The sequence below is a fragment of the Carcharodon carcharias genome, chromosome 15 (genome assembly GCF_017639515.1).
Source record: "Carcharodon carcharias isolate sCarCar2 chromosome 15, sCarCar2.pri, whole genome shotgun sequence".
Classification (NCBI taxonomy): domain Eukaryota; kingdom Metazoa; phylum Chordata; class Chondrichthyes; order Lamniformes; family Lamnidae; genus Carcharodon; species Carcharodon carcharias.
The window spans coordinates 25,502,191-25,526,047 of NC_054481.1; the positions used below are offsets into that span (position 1 = coordinate 25,502,191).

The 23,857-nt window shown below is 40.4% G+C and overlaps 1 protein-coding gene across 2 annotated transcripts in view; it reads right to left on the reverse strand.

Moving 5' to 3' along the window:
- Positions 1-23,857, reverse strand: part of LOC121288057 (transformation/transcription domain-associated protein) — a 211,960-nt gene that overhangs the window by 57,213 nt on the left and 130,890 nt on the right. For both annotated transcript variants that reach the window (XM_041206337.1, XM_041206336.1), the window contains exons 50-60: positions 22,371-22,550; positions 20,269-20,415; positions 19,124-19,243; positions 16,508-16,795; positions 13,575-13,712; positions 12,474-12,586; positions 10,723-10,858; positions 6,746-6,937; positions 3,794-3,989; positions 1,522-1,560; positions 299-564 (exon numbers count right to left, since the gene is read on the reverse strand). In XM_041206337.1, coding sequence (XP_041062271.1) covers positions 299-564; positions 1,522-1,560; positions 3,794-3,989; positions 6,746-6,937; positions 10,723-10,858; positions 12,474-12,586; positions 13,575-13,712; positions 16,508-16,795; positions 19,124-19,243; positions 20,269-20,415; positions 22,371-22,550 — 1,815 coding nt within the window. The remainder of the gene's footprint in view (positions 1-298; positions 565-1,521; positions 1,561-3,793; positions 3,990-6,745; positions 6,938-10,722; positions 10,859-12,473; positions 12,587-13,574; positions 13,713-16,507; positions 16,796-19,123; positions 19,244-20,268; positions 20,416-22,370; positions 22,551-23,857) is intronic.

Genomic DNA, 23,857 nt, shown 5'->3' on the forward strand with positions numbered 1-23,857 from the left:
CAGGTGCTTACAAATGCTTCCAATTCCCTTGGATTACATTCCTTCACACAACTGTGGATCATACCTTTCAAATCATTTCTGTCAGAACCCACTGCATTTCAATTCAAAACTACAAGGCCCAATTTATGTTTTTTGCTTACTTTCTATAGTAATCAGATCGACAATGCCTCTCCTGTGTCACAAACCTCACCACGGACAACAACTCAAGTGTCCAACGTGGACATGTGATCCTTCTCTTCCAGCAGACCCAACCAGAATCTTCAATCCCTTTTTTTGTAGGAATGGCCATGATGCCTACCTGCATGCATTCATTCTTGCCCATAACTCCAGCCTGCTGGAGGTAGCACTTGACCTGCTGTCGAATCTTCTGAAAGCAGTCCACGATGGGCACGGTGGGAATGGTATGGATGCGACTTAGGATATCAAGGGCCACATTCACCAGGCCCTGCTTACGGGCGATCTTCCCGTACTGGATGATAGCTGAGGCAGAGGCATGGACTCCCAGCATGGCGTTATTTGAGTTGGGGTCATGCTGAGAGCTGTTTTCATAGGCTGCCACGATCGCTTTGGAGAAAAAGAGAATTAAGATAGTCTATTATTTTCAAATTTGAGAAAAAAAAAAGACCAAGATTTGTTTTGAGACCCTTTAAAGACATTTTGGAAATGGGCTACATTAGAGGCCGGTAACAACAAATGTTCTTTTACAAGATGAAACGGTGGTTTTGATTTGAATTTTCTCTCATTGAATCTGGTGCAAGACCTATTTTCGGCCACTTGATATTGACTGAAAATATTGGGTTGACATTATGATATATGGGGGCATTTTCAAAGGACATGAAAGTATCTTATGGTAAATGGAGACTAATAACATGGGAACAAGACTAGGCCATTCAGCCCACTGAACCCATTCTTTCAATGGACTAACATAATTTAAAGAAGCTGTAATTTTTTTTTTGCGTGCTCAATTATGTTTTTAGCCTCTATTTCCGCAAAGGTGCAGCCTTTTTTTGCACGCTGTTAACTGATGAGGAACATTAGAAATGATTCAACTCATGAAAGCTGGATTCTGTTTCACTCCATGTCCGGCATGGGCATGATGGGTTGAATGGCCTCCTGTGCTATAAGTATTCTATAGTTCTATGATTTTGAACAGGTAATTGGACTATAGAAAAAAGGGTAAGGAATCAGATCTTAGCAGGGAGTAGATGTGGCGATCCTAATTTTATATATTAAAAAATCAGAATTCTATTTTACAGATAGACTTATCACCCACTCTGCAATGCATAGATTTACAAGTTTAAAGGTTGGCCCTGGATTAAAACAATCACCCAATTTACAAAGTAGGCCGATTGTATAACACTGCATCAAAGAGGAATGGTTACGCACATGGAAATGTTTTGAATTTTAGCAGGGTTTTACCATGAGGTGAGTGTAATTTCTGCAAGTATTCACAAATATTTCAACATTAAATGAGCTCAAACCCAAAGTCACTTTGATTTTACAAACTCATTTGTTCCATACCTGCTTTCAGTTTTGTAAGATCAGCTGCAGTCCGTCCCACTGAAATGAATGGAAATGCGAAAAATAGCAAATTTCCTGGAGTGCGCTACGGTTAAACTCTATTCAATTACAGCTTCAAATCTTACTGCAAACTTTTTATTATTTCATTTTCGAAAGAAGGGATAGATAACTATTCTACAACATTATTTGCACAGGAAACATAAAAAAAAGGAGTATGCTGTTCAACCCCTCGGGCCTGTTCTGCCATGAGGTGTGGCTGATATGTATCTTAGCTCCATCTACCCGCCCTGGCTCCCCAACCCTTAATACCCATGCCTAACAGAAATCCATCAATCTCAGTTTTGGAATTTTCAGTTCACCCCACAACCCCAACCAGCCTCAACAGCTTTTTGGGAGAGAGCTCCAGATTTCCATTGGCCTTTTAGATAAAGAGCAGGAAGTCAAACTTATCCTGCAACTTTCCCTACCACTCCCTGCCCCCACAGCCCCTTTGCTTCCTGCCACAAAGCTGCCATTTAGCTATCAAGAAGACTGACCTGCTTCCAAAACTTGCCTATGCTCTGTTGGCTATACCAACAGGCTAACTCACCCACTGTATTTTAAAACATCCTTACAAGAGGCAACACATTTCCATTCAGCACCTGCCCAAACCGCTCCAGCTGGGATCAGGAGCTCAGCATGTTGCTTGGTACGGAAACAGAACCAAAACCTGCATCAGTAAGTCAATACACAAAAATGTGCTGTTCCACTGGTATAATTATATTTCCACCAAATCAGAAATAAAGTGGCAGCATTCAGTTCATGCCTTCCCGACATCACAACTGTGACTACACCTGGGGTTGTGAAAGGAGCTATAGAAATGCAAATTTGTCCTTTCTTTTCATTAAGTAAGGCTCAACAGCTTAACAGAAGTAGCACATGTTGCAAGTCAGTTTGTGTGTTGAGCAAACGTAACTCCATTTCCTTCCAAAAATACTGAACAAAATTTGAAAGCTAAACTGACATTGTACAGTGAATACACATGATGTGTTGTACATGCTGAACGGGCTATCAGCACAACACATATTGTGGAAAATAGGACTAAAATGTTGAAAATTTCAAATTGCCAGAAGCAGATAGCAATTTATTACAATTAGCTTCATAACCTGGATTATTCCCTTAACTTTATATCAAAATTATTTTTTAACTTCCCCAATCCAGTACTTTATCCTTAAATTAGCAACAGTATAACAGATTTACTCTGAAATACATACTACATTTGATAACTCAGTCATTTTTGTCCTTCCTAAGAAAATGAATTATTAATTCAAGTTAGCCCAGAACTTCTGATTTAGGCAAGGCTCTCAAAGTTGCCAAGCCCTACAGCAGTGCAATGATGGTGAACGGTGATAGTGTCCCCAACATTAGTATAGCAAAATATAGATTAATTTATCAGGTTATTGAAGATACGGAGGGGTTTAGGGAGGAAACTCCATAGCATGGGGACCACAGCACCAATATCCATCTAAACTACATAGCTCTCCACCTTACTCAAGCTGACTACTCCACTTTTTATTTATAAAACAGAGTTGGCTTCCAGATGTATTTTAAGTATGATGCATGTTCAGGATGATGGGCCTGTTGGGCCAAATAGTGTTTCCAGCACAGAAACAGGCTATGTAATATTATGCATGAGCAGGCCTATCAACCTTACATTGCCTGAACATAGGAACAGGCTCTTCTGCCCCTTGAGCCTATTCCACCATTCAATTAGATCATGGCTGATCTGTATCTGAACTCCCATTTACTCACCTTGGTACTCTTACTCAAAGAAAAACAATCAATCTCAGTTTTGAAATTCTTAACTGACACCTGACTTCAACACTTTTCTTTAGCGGGGAGAGAGGGGGAGGGGAAGAATGTTACAGTCTTAAATTTACACAACGCTTTCTGTGAAGAACTACTTTCTGACGTTACCCCCGAACGGTTTCATTAATTGCAAGGTTATGACTCCTTGTTCTGGACTCCCAGCACTGTTTCGCTCTATTTTCCCTATCAGTTCCATTAATCATCTTAAACACATAAACAATCTGCATATCAAGAAATTCTTACATTGCACTGAAATCAATGAGCATCCATTACATTCACTGAAAAGTTGTTGAAACCCATAGGGATACATCAGTGTTTAGTAACCCAGAAATAAACAAGGCCCCTTCACAATGCGCTGTTATCGTTATACATCAGTAACATGTTCATATGTAAAATGCATGTTGGCAGGTGCATCAGGCCATACCTTGATAATGATGCTGCCTCCACATGAAGATGCTGCTCCAGTGAGAAAGGTCATCAGACACTATGGGCAGACGGTTCCGCCAAGTCTTTACTACAGTCTTCATGTCGTGTAAACTTGTATTCCTCCCCAAATTGGCAGGCTGCAAACCAGCATTTATTTGAGCAGCTTCCTGCAGTTCAATAATTTGCTGAGCTGCCTACGATTTGAACAAAATTTCATCAACATTAAATTGTAATTAAAAGATTCATCAGTCCGGCCTAATGGCAACTGTAAGTATAGGTGTACCAAGTAGTGTGTGCATCATGCCCAACCCCATATATCAAAGGCATATACAACAAATGGTAACAGCTAACCTCATCACTAAACATGCTTATGTGTCAACAGCTTACAAAATAGAAGGTGACAGCATTTGGCACCCACAAATGTTCCACTTAATTAAATCCGTAAAGGATAAACACACTGAAGCTCCTGGAGGCTTCTAATCTAGTCCTTTTGAAACTAGTGTAAGTAATCAGGATGGCATGCTTGCAAGCTCCTGCAGGAGTACTTGGTATGTAAAGTTTGATGCCTATATCCACCATATACTGTACACAAGGGGTTAAATCAAGTCAATGAGATAAGAGCATAGAGCAGGGAGGTTATGATGAACTTATATAATATAACTCTGATGGAGTAGTGCATACAGTTCTGGGCACCACACAATGGGGAGGTTTGGAGAGAGTGCAGAAAAGGTTTACTAGAATGGTTTCAGGGATGAGACACTTCAGTTATGAGGACAGATTGGAGAAGTTGGGACTGTTTTCCTTGGTGATGAGAAGGCTAAGAAGAGACTTGATAGAAGTTTTCAAAATCACGGGTCTAGACAGAGTTGATAGGGAGAAACTATTCCCGGTTGTAAATGGATTGAGAACCAGAGGGCGCAGTTTTAAAGTGCTTTGTAAAATAAGCAAATGCAAGGTGAGAAAAAACTTTTTCACATAGCGAGTAGTTAGGGTTTGGTACGCACTGCCTGGAAGTGAGGTGGAAGCAGATTCAATTGAGGCATTCAAGAGGGCATTGGATGATTATTTAAATAGAAACAATGTGCAGGGTTATAGGGAGAAGACAGGAGATTGACACTTAGTTAAAATGCTCAGAGAGTCCGTGACGACATCATGGGCCGAATGGCCTCCTTCTACACCATAACAATTCTGAAATTCTGTGATTAACCAGAGATTTTCAGTGTTTCCTAGTGCTTACATTCAAGGTAAAGGATACATGACAATATTCTGTATAAACCCACAACTTTAGTGTCTGTCATTAATTAGGGCAATTCTGGAATTTGGTGCTTAACATCCTTACCAACTCCAGCCCAGACCAAATAAGCTGCTTGCATATTGAGAGGTGCATTATGTACCTAATTTATCAAAAATCACCAAGACATAAAAAGAAAGGTTTTTTTTTCCCTTTACATGCATGATAAGAGCATTTGCAATACTGTCAGAGGGAGACAAAACCAAGTGATAAATCTGTCAAGTTAATGGTGAGGTAGATTATGTTCCTATCTTATCTAACTTTAGACAATCACATCCATACTTCAAACTGTCAGACTAGTTACTGCTTTTTAATTTTAAGATTGCTCCTAAACAAGGTACATTAAATGCTCTGAAGGAGAGTCATACGGACTAGAAACTGAATTAATGTTTCGCTCTCCACAGATGCTGCCAGGCCTGCTGAGTTTTTCCAGCATTTTCTGTTTTTATTTCAGATTTACAACATCCACAGTATTTTGCTTAACCTTAATATGCTGTTAACCTTTTTAAATGAACCAGGAATTATGTCCAATTTTCACAGAACCATAGAAATGTCACAGCACAGAAGGAGGCCATTCGGCCCATCTTGTCCATGCCAGCCCGAGGACACCCAGGTGCCCTATCTAATCCCACCTTCCTGCACCCGGCCCACAGCCCTGCAGCTTACAGCACTTATGGTGCAGAGCCAGGTACTTTTTAAGAGTTTAGAGTTTCTGCCTCTACCACCAACTTGGGCAGCGAATTCCAGACACCCACTACCCTCTGCATAAAAAAGTTCTTCCTCATGTCCTCCCTACACCTTCTGCCACTTATCTTGAATCTATGTCCCCTGGTTCTAGAATTCTCCACCAAGGGAAACAATTTTATCCTGTCCACTATCTATTCCCCTCATAATTTTGTACACCTCAATCAAGTCACCTTTCAGCATTCTTTGTTCTAAGGAAAATAATCCCACCCTATCCAATCTCTCCTCGTAGTTACACTTTTCTAACCCTGGCAACATTCTTGTAAACCTCCTCTGTATTCTCTCCAGAGCTATTACGTCCATCCTGTAATGTGGTGACCAGAACTGCACACAGCCTCCAGTTGTGGCCTCACCAGTGTTTTATACAATTCCAACATTATATCCTTACTTTTATATTCTATACTTCTGCCAATGAAGGAGAGCATTCCATATGCCTTCTTTACAACCTTGTCTACTTGAACTGCTGCCTTCATGGACCTGTGTATTTGTATGCCAAGATCTCTCACTTCATCTACCCCTCTTAGTATATTCCCATTTATTGTGTAATCCCTGTAACTGTTTGACCTCCCTAAATGTATGACCTCACACTTCTCTATGTTAAAATCCATCTGCCACTTTACCGCCCACTCCACCAACCTATCTATATTGTTTTGGAGATTATGGCTATCCTCTACACTATCCACTACTCAGCCAATCTTCGTGTCATCTGAAAATTTCCCAATCGTGCCTCCCACGTTCACGTCCAAATCGTTAATATATGATACAAACAGCAAGGGTCCCAACACCGAGCTCTGTGGAACACCACTTGAGATTTCAAAAAGGAACAAAATGTTTTCACACATACTCAAGGACTTGCAAATCTGACAAAATGCTGTAATCTCCCAGAGCCACGTACTGTCAAAATGGCAGCCTCACCTGAAGCAATGGCGTATGGACGTGTGACACAATGTGTGGGAGTCTCCGCCATTCCCGGATTGCGAGACTACTGGCCATCTCCACCAGACGCTCGATGAAGTTCAGCTGCTGTTCCTCAGGGTGACAAATTGCCAAGTAACCTCGGTACATATTAACCTTCCATGCCATCTCCTTTGGGCAACTCAGCTCCACCTAAATAGCATTTAAATAGATTGCTCAGAGTTCGTCACAACACTTACTTCTCTACACAAAGCATGTGAAAGAGCATGTGGTACGCTTCAGAATACTGGCCCTGATGCAAGCTGAAATCTTACTTAGGAGGGAAGAGTTTTGAACTATATTATTCACCTTCATAGCCTCGTGGTGTCAAAGAAAATCACTGATCTTTAAGTTGCTTTTCGTGCTATTACACAAGTCCCCAGACCTCAGTAGCACACTTCTCTTATCTATTCTAAGCTTCTTTCACTCAAAGAAGTGGTAACTACCAAATGTACTGTATACTGTACTCTCTCAAGACCCATCAAAATTAGGAGGGAATTTGATGGAATAAATCATGAGAAATTGCTTCCACTGACAGGAGGATTAATAAGCAGACGGCACAGATTTAGGATAATTGTCAAAAAGGGATGAGAATATTTTTTCATTCAGTGAGCTGGAATGTGCTACCTGAAGGTGGAAGCAGATTTAATAGTTACTTCCAATTCCCTTTTGAAAGTTTACTTCAAAAAATAAAAAAATTGTAGGGCCATGTGGAAAGAGGCACTAACTGAACAGCGTTTTCAAGAGTCGGCACTGGCATGATGGGCTGAATGGCCTCTTTCTGCGCTGTAGGATTCTATAAGTATGTATTTCTGTAATAGTAAAGCAAGGTTAATTGTCATTTAGGATCTTCCTTGACTTTCAAATATGGCATCCATCACATACCAAAACATCAATAGCAAGCAGATATGGAAGGAGTTGTGTGGGCCGGGGGGGTGGGAGGAGGAGGAGGAGGAGGAGAAAAAGAAACAAAAAATAATTGCAGGGACAACGCTTCTGGAGTGATGTCAACTGTGTGATCCTTCCTCTCTGACACACATAAGCTGCTCCCAAATGCACCACTTCCCTTATACACTTAAAAATGTACGGTGTTGAGATCTCAACAATTAACTGAACAAAAGGATAAGATCAAAGGGAATGCCCGTGCAAATGGTAAATATGCAACAGTCAGTCCTACAAGGCAATATTCTTCATGTCCCTTCTTCACCTAGCACACTGAATTGTAACAAATTAAAATCAGATACAATAGGGGTTAAGGCACTTTTATGCATGAGAAATGTTTAAATTACATAATAGGAGAGGTTGAAACGTGTGAGAGCAGAGATTTGTGAAGGGATAAATTTAGAATCCACAGGAGGAAGCTACATTCTCAAGAGCATTAGACTTCCAGGCTCCAGGCACATGATATATAATGTAAGTAATGACAAATGGACAGATGTGTATGTACAGATGTACTACCTTGAAAGCAAAATAATTTCACTGAAATATTTTAGTGTTGCAGTTTTCACAAATGGACCCCTTACTCCCTAGATTGACATCTACTGTAGCTTCTAATGTGCTCAGCTGCCTAAATACAACAGGATACAAAGGGATGGAAAGTTACACTACAAGCACTGGTTAAATTGCATCCAGAGTATTATGTTCGCTTCTGGGCACTATACCTCAGGAAGGATATGACCTTGGAGTGGGTGCAGTGCAGATTAACCAGAATGATATAGGAACCGAAAAGGTTAAATTATGCAGACAGGTTGCATTTACTAACTTTGTATTCCATTGAGTATAGAAGATTAAGGGGGGATCTAATTGCAGCATTTAAGACGATTAAAAGATTTGATAGGGTGGATAGAAATGATTTCCTCTCATGAAAGAGTCCATAACAAGGGGGCACAACCTTAAAATTGGAGCCAGGCTGTTCAGGCGCAATGTGAGAAAGTACTTTTTCACACAGAGGGTAGTGGAAATCTGGCTGAAGTCAATGGAGAATAATATTGCGCAGGATTATAAAATCCAGCATTCCACCTGATCTGATTAGATTTCCACAATGAGTATACGGTAAAATTACCCCCAATATATTTCAAAACGCAGAGGGAAATCCACAGCAACATGGTACTGAATCTCACAAAGCACAAAGGAACGGGCTTTAGTCTTTCTATTGGACCGAGTTAGTTGCACAGAAAAAAAGAGGCTTTGGAGCACTGATGGTCCATAGATACGTTAAAAAAAAGCTTTTAATCGTGGCGTTGGAAAAAATGAATGACAGAAGCTTCCGCTGAAGGGGTACAAGCTCTCCTTAAAACTAACCACCATAGCTCCAACTGCGGCCCCTTTAAAAGAACGGAACATCAGAACATCTTCAGAATGATTTTAGAAAAATACCAAGTTATCACGCGTCAGTTCTCATCAATTACAACAAAACAAGCCAGCTGTCATGGGCAAGGGCTAATGAAATATAAACTTCAAGAACCAGTGGATGTCATGCTGAAGAGGCTGAATAAACAGCAGGCATTGAAAGCTTTTTGTGAAAAAAAACTTACCTTTGCTCTGAACTTTTGAGTCATGAAAATTAACTAAAGAAAATACATATTTACAGAAACCTGCGTCCACTGTTATTGTGGACTTTTGCTATTTATCATCTCATTAATAATAGCAGTGTACTCTGTGCCACATATTCTTTGTCAAACATCACTGATGCACAATGTAAAGGCTGTGGGGAAACAGCAATAAATGTTGGCCTCGTCAGCAATACCCACATCCCGTGAATAAATAAATTAAAATAAAATTATCAGTCACCGCTTCACTTCAAAAGTCCTAACAAAATGTTTTCTTCCAGGAACTGTGCTTTTTTCTCAGATGCTGGCACCTCGTCATAAGCGACGAATTAGTAACAAGCAGATGCTCATGCAATTATTCAGCAGCTGATCCATAAACACAACAAAGCAAAACTAAATGTAATCAATTGTCAGATGAAAAACAGAGCGTCTGGGAACAAAATTCTCCTTTAGGGCTCAATGTTTCCACGTTTGAGGGGAGAGAAACAACCTGACAGGATAACATTGACTATTCAGCAGTTCACAGAGATTGCTGAAGGTAGAATATCTGTCGTCACTGCTAAGAAATGGAAGGAAGTGGACTTAACATTGCGGTTGTTATTGGGGCCAACTTTTCGATGCAAATCACGCTAACGCCAGGATGCAGTTGGCATGGGGCTCAATGTCTTTCTTCACACGGTTCAGAAGGTTAGACCAGTCACTGTACAGGCACTCTGTCAGACATTTTTGTTTCTTTAAACTCAGCTGGGTGCCCACCACATGCGAAATCACACTGCCACATATGAGAGTCTCAATATGAAGTGAGTAGAGAACTGAATACATACAGAGCCTCTGTTAACTTGACCTGAAACATGCACTCACTGTAGGAATATCCAGCTTTTAAGTCCTGAGAATTTACATTCAGGTTGACAGAAGCAATTGGCCTCTTAAGCGCAGGCTGAGGTCAGAGAGCAGCTACATCTTTTCAGACAGGAAAGGTTCTCAATAGTTATGAACACAAAATGTTGAATATTCAGATTAAGAAATAATATAAAGGGCTTACATGCAGTCAGTGCAAACAATGGGATATGGACTTCAAAATTTCATAGATTGACTATTATGTAATTCCACACCAAAGCACTGATAGTATTATTTAATACAAACGTAAGTAGTGTTTAATACCAACATCCAATTTAAGATTACGTAAAGATGCACATGGCCTACCCGCATTATTACGGTGCGCAGCTCGCTATTTACTATTGAGGCAAAATCAATGAAAGCAAAGCAGAGGCATAATTAACCTAGGTATTCCAATGAGCACAGTTATAGTAATTGAGAGTAAAATGAAAATAGGAAATACAAATGATTTATACAATATAAACTGGTACATTTGCCTCAAGAATTGCTTACCTGTACCAATGCTTCTTTCATAGCAGCCCAGTTAGAAACTCTCCAAGCACATTCCAAAACTAAGTAGGGGTTAACATGGCCTTTGGACTGGCCATACTCAGTCAATGCTTCCCACTGGTTCAGTTCCTTTGAGCAGCTGTTGATTATGAAATAAAATAGAAGTAACAAGTACGTTAGGTTCAGGAGAAAGCAGCACCACTGATTGGCTCCAGAAAAGCGCACCCATTTAACATCTTTTTCATTATACATTGCTGTAATTTTTGAACTACAAATGAAATCTTTGGTGTATTGGTTGGAATGTTTGTGCAATTCCACATATTCAAATAATAAATGTGTAGATTTATTAATTTCCCCTTCCAAAGAGAGGTTGCTGATGCAGCAAATCTTACTTCTTGGAAGAAAGGATTTCTCCAAGTAGGAGCTGTCCTGTGCCTTAGGACCATAGTGCAAACTGTAGGTACTGCACGGAACTCATCTCCTACCTTAGTGTGACATCCCAGGGCGTAGAGTCTGCCACTCCCCATCCCTCCTGCACCAAAAACCACATCAGCTCTTCTAAAGCCCTGTTCCAGACTATAGATTTAGAGGATGGACAGAATTGCACAATGCAATCCCCAAATCTCTAGTAAGCATCAGCAGCCCTGGCTGCCAAATTGACTAGAGGTCCCATCCCACTCCCAACAGTGATAGTTCCGACCACAAGCTACTGATAAGTATCAAGTAAGGCCTTTTTCTGCAAGAGGAGAGTGCTAATTACTTCTAACTTTTTTGTGTGTGTGTGTGTGTGATTTGATTCATTTTACTATAGCATAGCGTTTTTCATTCAAACATCTATCCAATTGAAAACAAGGCAGAAAAATGCAATGACGACTGTAAACCCCAGCTTCTTGGCTGACAGCTTGGTGCATGGGTCAGTTACTGGTGTCAACTGTGGGCTGCAACACAAGGGTCTAGATTCTCACTTAAAACTGCAGCACTGATTGCACACATTGAATGCAAACCAGCCTTGCTAACAACCTTCACCACTATCTTCAATGACAAGTAGACTTTATTAACAGAACTTCAGTACATCAAAAAACATACAAAGAAACAGAGAATTCAAGATTCCTGCGCTGCTACTTATCTGTTATGTATTTATATATGTCTTTAGCAATGTAAAAAGAACCAAATTACAATTAAATCACTACATTACAGTGTTTCACTAGATGCTAAAACTGTACCATGCAATGCCTATAGTTTAGGTGCCTTACACAATGTGTCACTCACTAGCTCCAATAATGACAGTGGGAAATATGGCTTCCCTCAAGCATTGGGAGAACCTCACATTCAAAGAATCTTATAGCACATAAGGTGGTCATTTGGTCCCTCATTCATGTGGTAGTGAGCTGCCCAAATTAGTCCCCCATCCTAGCTTTTCCCCCATAACATTGCAAATTACAATCCTAACTTCTTCAACCTCTCTACATAACTGAAGTGCCTCATCTCTGGTATAATTCTGGTCAATGTCCTCTGTACCCTAGCCTAGAATCAGACAATACTCCAGCTGAGGTCCAAGTAAGGATTTGTAAGGGTTTAGTATAACGGCAGGGCTGCATGGTAAAGAGACATCACTGCAACACATGTCCAGACAGAACCTCCCTGAGCCAATGAAGAAGAGGAGTAAATGTTTTAGGGTAGGTAAAGCAATTTGAATTAGCCAGTGCTGCTGTTTAAAAGCTTCATGCCAGCCTGGGAATTGGGAAGGTACCTACCAATTCCAGTGGTCCTCCCACAGCTGATACTCTGGAAATATGGCAGGTGAAGCATTATTTCTTTCATTCTCTTTTCTGGCTTTATCCATGGCTTTCTCATAGGTTTCTTGCGCCTTCACAAAAACATATACTTTGTTATGGTATAAACCAACATTAAAATTGTAGCAAAACAATAGGCATGGCATTGCTTAATTTGATTTACAAGTTGTTTTTCTCCACTGTAGGTATTACCCAGAATTTTACAGCACAGATATAGGCATTTGGCCCAACTGGTCTACGCTGCTGCTTATGCTCCATGTGCGTTTCCTCCCATCCAGACTTCATCTCACCTTATCAGCATATCTTTCTATTCCTTTCCCCCACTGACCACCTACCTACCTAGCTCCTCCCCCTTTTATGCTAAAACAAACAGAGTGTCAAATGTGAAGATCTATTGGCCACAAACAATTCAACTCAAGCTTACGCAGTTATAAAAACAAAGTTTAACTTTAGGAACACAAATTTGCCCTAATCGGGGAGAGGGTTTCCTTTTGCGCTCTGCTTCTGCTGGACTGATCCCCTAATGTCCACATTCTGAAATCTCTTTTTAAAGTAGTCTCTCTCCCATGATAGCATACTCGCCATCTTCCTGAATAGCCAGATAGATCCTGTGAACTAGGATGCGTGAAATTAAAAAACAGCTCTCCATCTTAAATTTAAAAATCACCTCTCGCCTGCCAGTATATGGTGAGCCCAGCATGGGGCAGTGTGGATAAGCTATTGCCTTGCAGGCCAGTTTCTGCAAAACATACATGAAAACCACTTATGTCCAAGCCTTTGTTATGGAAAAACAGGTTAAGGGTTCTCAATTGTGACTCTTGGCAAACACAAAACATGTCCACTGACTGTTGACTTCCATGATTGGTATCTCTTTACCATGAACAATTCCCCAAATTTAGTGTGACAAAATTGCAATCCAAGACAGAATGCCTGAAGAAAGTCATTAACATGCATTAGGCAGAGTTTAGGAAGCATTCACTGTGAAATGAAAGCAGACATCTAAACTGAAGTGTTTGATGCAGAATGAATCTCAAGACTCTTGAGAGTGTGCAACAGGCGTACCTGCTCAAAGAAACCATGTTGCTCGTAGGCTATGGCTGTTGCAGTCTCAGGAAATTTGCATCGTTTTTGCCAAAGGCCCGCCCACATATCCTCCTCTTGCAGTAGTGAGTACAATTCAGCCAGTGAATCTAAAATTTCCTGCAAATGTGATTAAAGCAGTGTGTAAAATTCTAAGTTTTTTTTAAAAAAGACATGTATTTTCAAACAACCAGCCTCAGGGATTGAGCTGGTCATGTGCAAGATGCTAACACTGACAAAATACATTTTCAGAATCACTGAATCATGCAGCAGAGAAGGAGGCCATCCTGCCCATTGTACCTGTGTGGGTTCTTTTAAAGAGCTTTCCAATTAGTCTCACTCCTTTCCTCTTTTCAACAAAGCCTGCAAATGTTTCCTGTTCAAGAATTTATCCAATTCCCTTTTTGGAAGTTACTACTGAATTCACTTCCACCACCTTTTCAGGCAGTGCATTCCAGGTCACAATAACTCGCTGTGTTAAAATGGTCTCATCTCATTCTGGCACTTTTGTCAACTATGTTATTTCGGTCCTCTGGTTACTGGACCACCCGCCAGTGGAAACAGTTTCTCCTTATTTACTCCATTAAAATGTCTTAGGGCTTGGAACAACTCTTATCAATTCTCCCCTTAACTTTCTCTGCGCTAAGGAAAACAACCCCAGTTTCTCTAGTCCCTCCTGCCTGCTACTATTTTGGTAAATTTTTATTTGACTAATGATCTAACAAAAGAGAAGTGCTGTGTCACAGAACCTTTTCAAATACCAAAACTGGCAGGTGAATTTGAAACCATGTTTTTTTTCCTGGGTAATTTTACCACAATTACCCGAATGGGTAACTTTCAGCCTGCTGACCAGATTTACAACAAATAGGCAGTGGCTTAAGAAACAGCACTCGGTGAAAATTGATGGGGCAATATTGGTTTCTTAATATTGGAATTACGTTTTTCTCACTCACTGCAGTCCATTTTCCCTACAGCTGCTCAGAGTCATATACTGGAGACCGGGGGGGCGGCGACAAACAGCAATGGAACAGAAAGAGAACTTTGGAAAGAAGATAATGAGGTCAGGAGATAAAGACGTTCACATTTAAACTGGGTAACAAAGTGAATGGCAAGGAGGGGAGGACCTTTTGCCATTACTATCGAGTGAGTAATGAAGACAACAGGATTGAGACAAAGGAAGTGACAGAGTACAACAGAATTAAATGCACCAGGACACAGATTCCACCACCCCCCTCCAGACCACCATAAAAGCTCAGGAATATCGTGCATCCTGTACAAAATAAAACATAACTGACAATCTCCATTCAAGATTTTGTCGGGCATCAAATAAAGTGCACTTGGGACTGATACCAAACAATAGGGGGAGAGAACATGGAACAAGAGAGCACCCTGTTTTTTCAGCTCTGAATATCCCTCAAGAGGTTCAGGGAATCTTTCCATTTCCATAGCTGTAATTTAAGCAGCCTAAGCAAGTTCGCTTACATTTCCTTTAAAGCAAGAAGTTGCTAATTTGTGCTCCAGCAAGTGAGGCAATTGCTGTAATGTAGAACAAATGCCTACTCTTTGCACTCTACCACAGTCCAGTGTGGCACTGATTAAATACAGGATTTCAAACCACCAGTTTTTGTTAGTTAAGTACCAAGGGGTCAGTAGGTCATTCATACATAGCAAGCTACCAAATTTGGGGCAGTTTTTGATGTGTGGCCTTGCTGACAGGACCGAAGTTAATATGCTGAACACTGTATTCAACTTACTATACCCCTTGCTGTCACTCCACATTCACTTCAAAGATCTAATTTTATGTTGGTAGAGGTATGAAGGACCAAATGGCCTCCTTTAAGATTTATCCTTGAGTCAAAAATGCACTGCTTTTTACATTGCAGCTCAATTGCTGGGAAGTCAAACAGGAAATCAAAGACTGGTAGAGCTTCACCTTTCAGCTTTAATCTGAGGTTTTTTACATGCATATCAGAATGTCTGACTGTGCTGTATTTTATGTCCTTCTTCTCACGATAGGTAAACTTCAATTCTCAGCCCATTCAACCAGTACTCAAGAATCTGACAAATCCTTCATGTTGAGACATTCTCTTTACATTAGCAAGCCAAGAGAAAAATAAAGACAACTTTTTATCTCCCCATTTTGAAAGTACAAATATTACTCAGACTTAAAGCCCAATTTACCAGGCAGACACTTTTCTGTACTTAAAACACACATTCAGAACTGCATAAATCCAATTCTGGCCTCTTGCATATCCTCAATTTTATTCACTCTACCAGTGATTGCTGCACCATTTCCCAGACCACCATCAATCAAGCTTCCAAAGCAAGGAATTCGGGCAGACCAAGGAAAACTTGTGCGAAATTGAGATTATGTTCAAATTTTAGTTTAGAAATGTTTGCCATCTACTTGATAATGCCATTCTAAATTCTTAATAAGGCATATTGCTTTTTCACCCATCACCCTATTCTCACTGACGTACACTGGCTCCCAGCCGAGCAATTTTTCGATTTTTAAATTCTCATCCTGGTTTTCAAACCCCTACATGGCCTAACCACCCCGCCCACCATCTCTAACCTCCTGCAGTCCCACAACCCTCCTAGAGTTCAGCGTTCCTCTGAATCTGGCCTCTTGCCTATTCCCGATTTTAACTGCTCCACATTGATGGCTGACCCTTCAGCTGCCTAGGTCCTATCGCTTTGGACTTGCAGTCCTAAACCTCTCCAAGCTCTCTCTTCTTGAAAATGCTCCTTAAAATCTACCTTTTTTTAAACCTAGCTTTTAGTTACCCATCCTAACATAGCTCGGTGTCAATTTTAGTCTGATGACTCTCCTTTGAACTCTCCTTGGGACGTTTTGCTGCTTTAACAGCACTATAGAAATTCAAGTCCTGGTTGCAACAAAAAGAATCACTTACTTGTGGAGGTGGAGTGATGCTTTCCTGCTCATAGAACTCTGATGTCTGACGTGGTTTAATCTGAAGGCTCAAGCCCTTTTCAAAAGCCTGGTGCTCTAGCATCAGTGTGGACCGAAACCAGAGGTTATGCGTCTTGCCCAGATACTTCAGCACACAGGGTCTGATGGAAATATGAGGGACACACTGGGACATTGCCTCGACAAAACAGTTAAGAGCACTTGGCTGGCAGTCTCTCTGCACCTGATGACTTCCACTGCAGAGAAAAGGGCTTATCTCCCCTGCCAGAGCCTGGGGACCAAGAACACAACAGCCGCTCAGAAGAAAGGATTTCTGACACATTTATTTTTCAAAACAAAAGTTAGAAACAAAATCACATCATATGATTCTGGCAAGTACTGCCCCAACAGTTAAAAGCTTGGATTAAAAGTGTATGAATTTTACATTATTCATGGTGATAAATCATAGCCAAATTTCAATAGAAACATAGGATACCACTTATTTGGCATTGATGATGAGGAGCCTTCAATAATGATTGGTTTGCTAAGGTATCAGAAGTCAACTATGTTGATGAATGAAGGTGAGAAACAGAAGGGGTGGGAGAAAGTTTGCGTGGAACATAAAACACTGGTGCAAGCCAGTTGGGCCGAATGGCCTGTTTCTGTGATGTAAATTCTGTGTGCTGTGGGGCTGGAGTCACATTAGCCAAACTGGGTACGGATGGCAGCTTGTCTTCCCCGAAGGATACTTGCGAACCGGTTAGAACATTTTTCTCTAATTTGTTGAATTGAATTTCACAATAGATTATGGTGGGATTTGAACTCTAAACCTCCAGATTGCTAGTCCAGTACTATAATCATGACACTAAATCACACCCAGCAAGACCGTGGGATGACTCCTCTATATTTCGATATCAAGCATTTATATTGCTGACTGCACAATTTGCATGTTTCTGCACTTCCAAGGTCATAACAATTTAGCGCTGAGATTTACTTTCCTGGATGTGCCCCTCCAAGAAACTCCCTCAGTCTTAAAACACGGCAGTAGGCTTGGCTTCAAATACAAGTTATTTCAATAGCAAGACACTCTTAAAAAGTTTTACAGCCAGGCATTCTATATAGACCCCTTTTCAAATTCAACATCAGAAAGAATGAGGAAGAAAAGCTTCAGTTCTAGAGAGATGGCCCTGAAGATCAATAATGTGTGAATTTACAAGTGATGCCAGTACTTCACTGACTGCTTTGGGGAGTGATGATAAAACACCTTCCAGGCTAACAGCTTTTATTGAAATAATTCTTTGAAATATCTTTTCCACTTGAGCTTTTATTTGAAAAGACAATGCCTTTATGCATCACAGTCAGTTCAAAATATGATTTTGTATTAGGACTTCTGATTTTAGATCTTTTGTAAAAATAACTTGTATTTCATGTTGGATACAGGTCACATCTTCAGTTAATGGACACTGCCAGATATTACATAGAAAGTACAATGGAGAAAGAGGCTGTTTAGTCCAACCAGTCCAGGTTTTTCCTCCATATGAGCAGTAGTCCTAAATCGCATATCCCTGCCCTGATTCAAGTTCCCTTGATTCCCCTTTTCCAATAACCTTCTATATAACTTAGTCTTAAATGCCAATATGGTCTCTGCAACAATCACTAATTCCATTAGTGTATTCCATGTCAATATATCAGTAATCATATTGTTACTGGACCTTGACAATCTTCTTATTGACTGGCAATTACATTGTATAGAAATTACATAGTTAAGGCAACTGTTTGTTAAAACAGGTGGTGGGCATTGGTTCACCAATCAAAATAGTGTAAATGGGTACAGCTGTAACACCCCAGTGTGCAAGAGACTGGGGGAGTCTGCTACACTGCAGAGCTGTCTTGAGAATAAACCAGCTTGAACTCATTCTTCCATGACAAGCATTTATTGTGAGTAACATTAACTGTAAATGTAAAGGAAAAAGTTTTTCTTGGTCTCCATTTTAAATTTCTTAAATTTAATCTTATGGCTATGTCCCCTTGTTCTACACCCCTCAAATGATTGGAAAGAGTTGAATTCTATTTAATCTACATCTGTCGTGGTTCAGTGATTAGCGCTTTCATCTCCAAGTTCTTCAGCACACAGTTCAGGTTGCCACTCCAGTACAATACTAAGGGAGTGCTGCACTCAGAGATACTAGGCAGGATTTTCAAACCCACCTGCCGCCAGAATTATCTGGTCCTACTGAATGTCAATGGACTATTGGCTGGGCCACCGAATCGCCACAGCAGGTCCCACCGCAACAGGACCAGAAAATCCTGGCCGCTGTTTTTCAGATGAGACATTAAAGCGAAGTTCTGTTTGGCCTCCCAGGTGGACATAAATGGTCCCATGGTGCTACTTGGATGAATGAGGAAGTTCTTCCCAGTGTCCCGGCTAATATTTATCGCTCAACCAACATCAGGTAATAAACAACTCATCAGGACATTTTTCTGAGTGTGGTTTCTGGGACTTTTCTGTGCAAATAAAAAAGTTGTGCCCCATAAAATAGAGAAATTGTATTAATCTGGTGACCATAAAATAATTAAATGGAAAAGATTCAGGACTGAATGTTTATGTCTGAGCACTCACATGCTGTTGTCTATCAGATAGTATCTTCCAGAGTCTGGGAAAGAGCTGGATCCAGGTTTTCTCAGCCAGTGCTGTGCTAATGTGACATAATTGAACATATGCACTCAGCAGTGCCCCAGTCTATCAAAGGGGAGATAAAAAAAAAAGTTCAGAATACAGAGGAACATAAGAACTCACCCACCCACAAGTATTGCCTTTACTGGCTAAGCAGCAGCAGCATACAAAATAATTCTGAAGCAGACCTTCATTTCTATTTTTGGCTCGCCATTAAAGGGCTTTCTCAATTAAACTGCAGCTCTAACTTCTCCACAAAGGTGTTTTCTTGATTAAATGGGTTTATAATAAAATGCAAAACACATAAAACAAGTATTAAGTGCGGCAAACCAGGCACATAATTTACCCATCAACCTTGGCCAGGTAAAATGACACAATAAGGACTATGTAACAGAGTGAGGCTGCTTTAGCAAAAGCGACCAATGCATCATACATTACCATTAATAGCATTTATTTGCATAAGCAGGCCATCTGCACCAATTTAATTAAGTGCTCCTCTCAAATATCACTGCGTATGCTGGCATATTTAAACAATATCACATATTACCTTTCCAACACAAGTTGGGTTGGTAACTGACCCCTTTGTTAGTATCAGAGAATCTTGCAGCACAGAAGGCGGCCATTCTGCCAACTGTCCATGCCAGCTCTTTGGAAAAGCTATTTAATTAGTCCTAGTCCAAACTGCTCTTTTCCCAGCAAATTTCTCCCTTTCATGAATTCTTCGAATTCCCTTTTAAAAATTGCTACTGAATCTGTTTTTACCACCACTTCAGTCAATTAAGATTGATTCCAAGTGCATAAGTACGCCTAAGCAGAGATGTGCCAAAGCAGAGAACCATGAGGATTTGGGGAATTTAATAAATATTAGGTCGCAGATTCAGAAAGATGAATTACTTGTTTTCTCAAGATGGGCTTTATGCATCTCTCCTGATAGTTTACTCAAATTGCTTACTTAAACTGTGTGCTTAAAAGGAAAGAATATGCTAAACTGTAAAACTGCCCATTTAATAACAACTGAATATCATAAACTTAAAGTAGGAAATTGAGCATACTAGTTTACATATGTATGAACTAAATTTCATTATACTCACCTTTACTTCTCTGAGAGAGTCCAGAAACTTGTCATGCCTGTTTGTCAGCATATGCAACTGATTCCCAGCATCCTTCTCAGACTGTTCCTTGGTCTTAGGGGTACTGCTCTGATCTCCTGGTGCCAGCTCAATATCAATCTCCACGTCCTAAACAAGAGTTATTAAAGAACATATATAAAACATTCATTCTTTTTGCATCGACAAAGAGGCAAAAAATTACTAATTAGTATGGAACCTATATTACCAGAGTAACAGGCAGCATTGCTGTGGAATAAAACATTCTCATACAAGTCATAATCAGTGCCAGAATCTCACATCTACAAAGTTTTTGGCCTCTTGCGAATCCCCAATTTACTTTGCACCACCAGTGCCTTCAATTGCTTGGGCCCTATGTTCTGGAATTCCCTCCCTACACCTCTCCATTAAGATCTTCCCCAAAACCTTACGTTTTGGCCAAGCTTTTGGTCACCTCTCCTGATATCTCCTTAAGTGGCTTGGTGTGAAATTTTGTCCGATAATGTACCTGTAGAGCACCGTGGGATGTTTTTCTACGTTAAAGCAAGTTCTTGTTTTTGGTAGGCAGACAGGTAACCTATTCATCTAACCTAGCAGTTCAGCACCATTTCTGAACTCGATTCAAAATCTCAAGGCAGCGAAGGTGCTTGGTTTCCACATGTGGGCTTTATAACATTCATTGCCATGGTGAGTATTTCTTTAGGTTATGTACAAGCTATCTGCTAATAGCTGAACTCAGTCCGGCTAGTCTCTTGGTGAATTGTCACACCTGTTAAAGATTAGTTCTGTTGAAGGGTCATGAGGACTCAAAACGTCAACTTTGCTCTTCTGTCAATGCTGCCAGACCTGCTGAGTTTTTCCAGGTATTTCTGTTTTTGTATAGCATTGACTGGACTAATCACAAATTAAGGAGTGTGCTGCATGGTATGCGCCCAGCATGTAACTGAAAAAAAAATGGGAAAATGGGGCACTGCTTCTCCATTGTTTCTCCAGTATGTGGCAAACAAATGAGGAACAGCAATTGCCCAAACTTTGTGCCACAGGCATTGTTCAGATTAAATGCATTATGTTTTGTAACAATCTTTCCAAGTCCAAATCTTCAGCCATATTTGGATTCCTTTGTGCTGCTTTGTATGCAATGTGTCAAACATGTTAGCTTTCTGAAACAAGTTGTACAACAAATATTTAAAAAATAATTGAGTACCTTTTTGTATTTTGTTAATCTGCCAAGTACAAAAGAAAGAGTAGATATGTATACTATTCTACAAGGAGAACTTGTATCTCAATGGACAATTATCCCTCTGCAGTAAGCTTTCCCACGCTGACTCCCAAGGTTTCAGGAACTTATTTGATTCTATAATCTCAAAGTAATGCTAGTCTGCTGTCAAAAGGAAAATCTTCCCACTGACTTCCCGGTCATGCGGGTCTCGAGCTCATCATTCATTGAAGAAAACCTTACAAGAATAGTACCGAGCCAGAAGGCAAATCAGATTTTTCTCACGTAATTACCAAGAATTCTGGCCAATGAATCCAGGGTTCAATGAGCTTCATAGATTTGATGCGCTTGTCACAGACTGGCTCCGAATTTGGTTTTCATGTTGCTTTCTCATATTTGATGGGCAAGTGGTCTTGTCAACCCCCATCTATATTATCCAATTGCGGGCAATATCAGAACCAGGGGCCAAAAATATAACTTGGTCACTAATAAACACAACGTGGAATTCAGGAGAAATTTCTTCACTGAGAGGAGGGTGTGGGTGTGCAACTCACTATACATGATTGGTTGAGGCAAATAATATATATGCACTTAGAGGAATGCTAGACAAGCCCATGAGAGAGAAAGTAATAGAAGGATATGCTGATAGGCTGAGATGAAGAGGGGTGGCAGGAGGCTCGAGTGGTGCATTAACACCAGCATGGACAATTAGCCAAATGGCCTGTTTCTGCTCTGCAAATGCACTGTAACATTCATCTTGGCAACAACTGGCACAGACAGATTCGTGTTGTAAGTCACATGTAGCTGTTTACCAAAATTTGTTGGCCTACACATGTCAACACAATAAAATTAAACATGTAAAGCAAATCACCTCCTCCTTGCTCTCGCTGTTCTCCCTCTCTCTGGGCTCTTGTTTCACATGTGTTACCATGGCAAAGGCTGCACGGTCATGGCTATCAGCCAGATTAATAACATTGGTGATGGATGGCAGCATGGCACCTTGGCAGTTGGTGCCAATGGTTGTATTTTTTTCACACACCGCAAGTAACAGCTGGGGGAGGGGAAAATAGAAAAACAAAAGGAAGTGCAATAATCAAAAACGATGTACATGCAGGTCTCAGCAATATAAGAAATATTTTAGGCCAACACATCATCATTACTAATTCTTCCACAGAAAAGACACATTGTTAAATTGTAAACATAGTCAACATCAATGGGGGAACTCACATAGTGAAGTTAATGAGCCCAACAATGTTAGAGTACCTAAATAACACATACAACTGAAATAACTGGATCACAGGGTTAAAGACTGCATGTAGTGATATTAATTCATCTCCCCAAGTACAAGATTCATTAATTCTTCTATGTTAATTGGGCAAGGATAAATAGGAACAAACCTCCCTTAAGTGGAAACAACATATTTACGTCTACCTAATCAAACCCAAGACCTCTATCAGGTCACCCCCCTCCATCTTATGACATTGGTATTTAAACAACAAGCAAAGAAAATTTGCAATTTAAAACTTAATGTCCCTATGTAAGCCATTTAATTGTACTTCTGTGGGCAAGATTCTGAATGGACTTTGATCATTCTAACTGAGACCACTTGTCCTAAAGTCCCAGTGGATAAATACACCCCAATGCACTTCCAGTGCAGAACTGACCTATACGGAGCATGTCGGTTACTTGGAAAGTGTATTCCAAAACTGGATTCAGCTTGGACAGTCAAATATCTTGCTGGCATTCACTAAGCACACTCACTAAAAATGTCCATCTGGGCCACTATCAGGGAGCTGGCTGTGCCCATGGAGTAATACTAGGATGATACCTGGAGCGGGCGGGGGGGTGGGGGGTGGTGGTGGTAAGAAGCAGAGATATGAGAAAATGCTATCCATCCTAAATTTCTTACATAGGGACATTAAGTTTTAAACTGAAAATTTTCTTTGTTATTTAAATACAAATGTCAGAAGACAGTGGGTGACCCGATTGAGGCCTTGAGTTTGATTAGGTAGACATAAATTTGCTTCCACTTGTGAGGGAGCCTAAAAGTAGGGGTCATAAATATAAAATGCTCATTAGATCCAAAAGTGAATTCAGGAGAAACATCCTCACCCAGAAAGTGGTTGGAATATGGAACTCAGTACCACAAAGAATGGATGAGATGAATAATACAGATGCATTTAAGAGAACACCAGATAGACATTAGGGAGAAAGGAGTAGAAGGTATATTGATGCAATTAGATCCGATCTGGTCTGCGGGAGCTTCTAATCCAGCCCATGGCTCTGCATTGGGAAAAGTATGCAATAGGTGCCAATGAACGCAATGCAACCAAAGCGCACATGCTCTTGGTGCCTGGG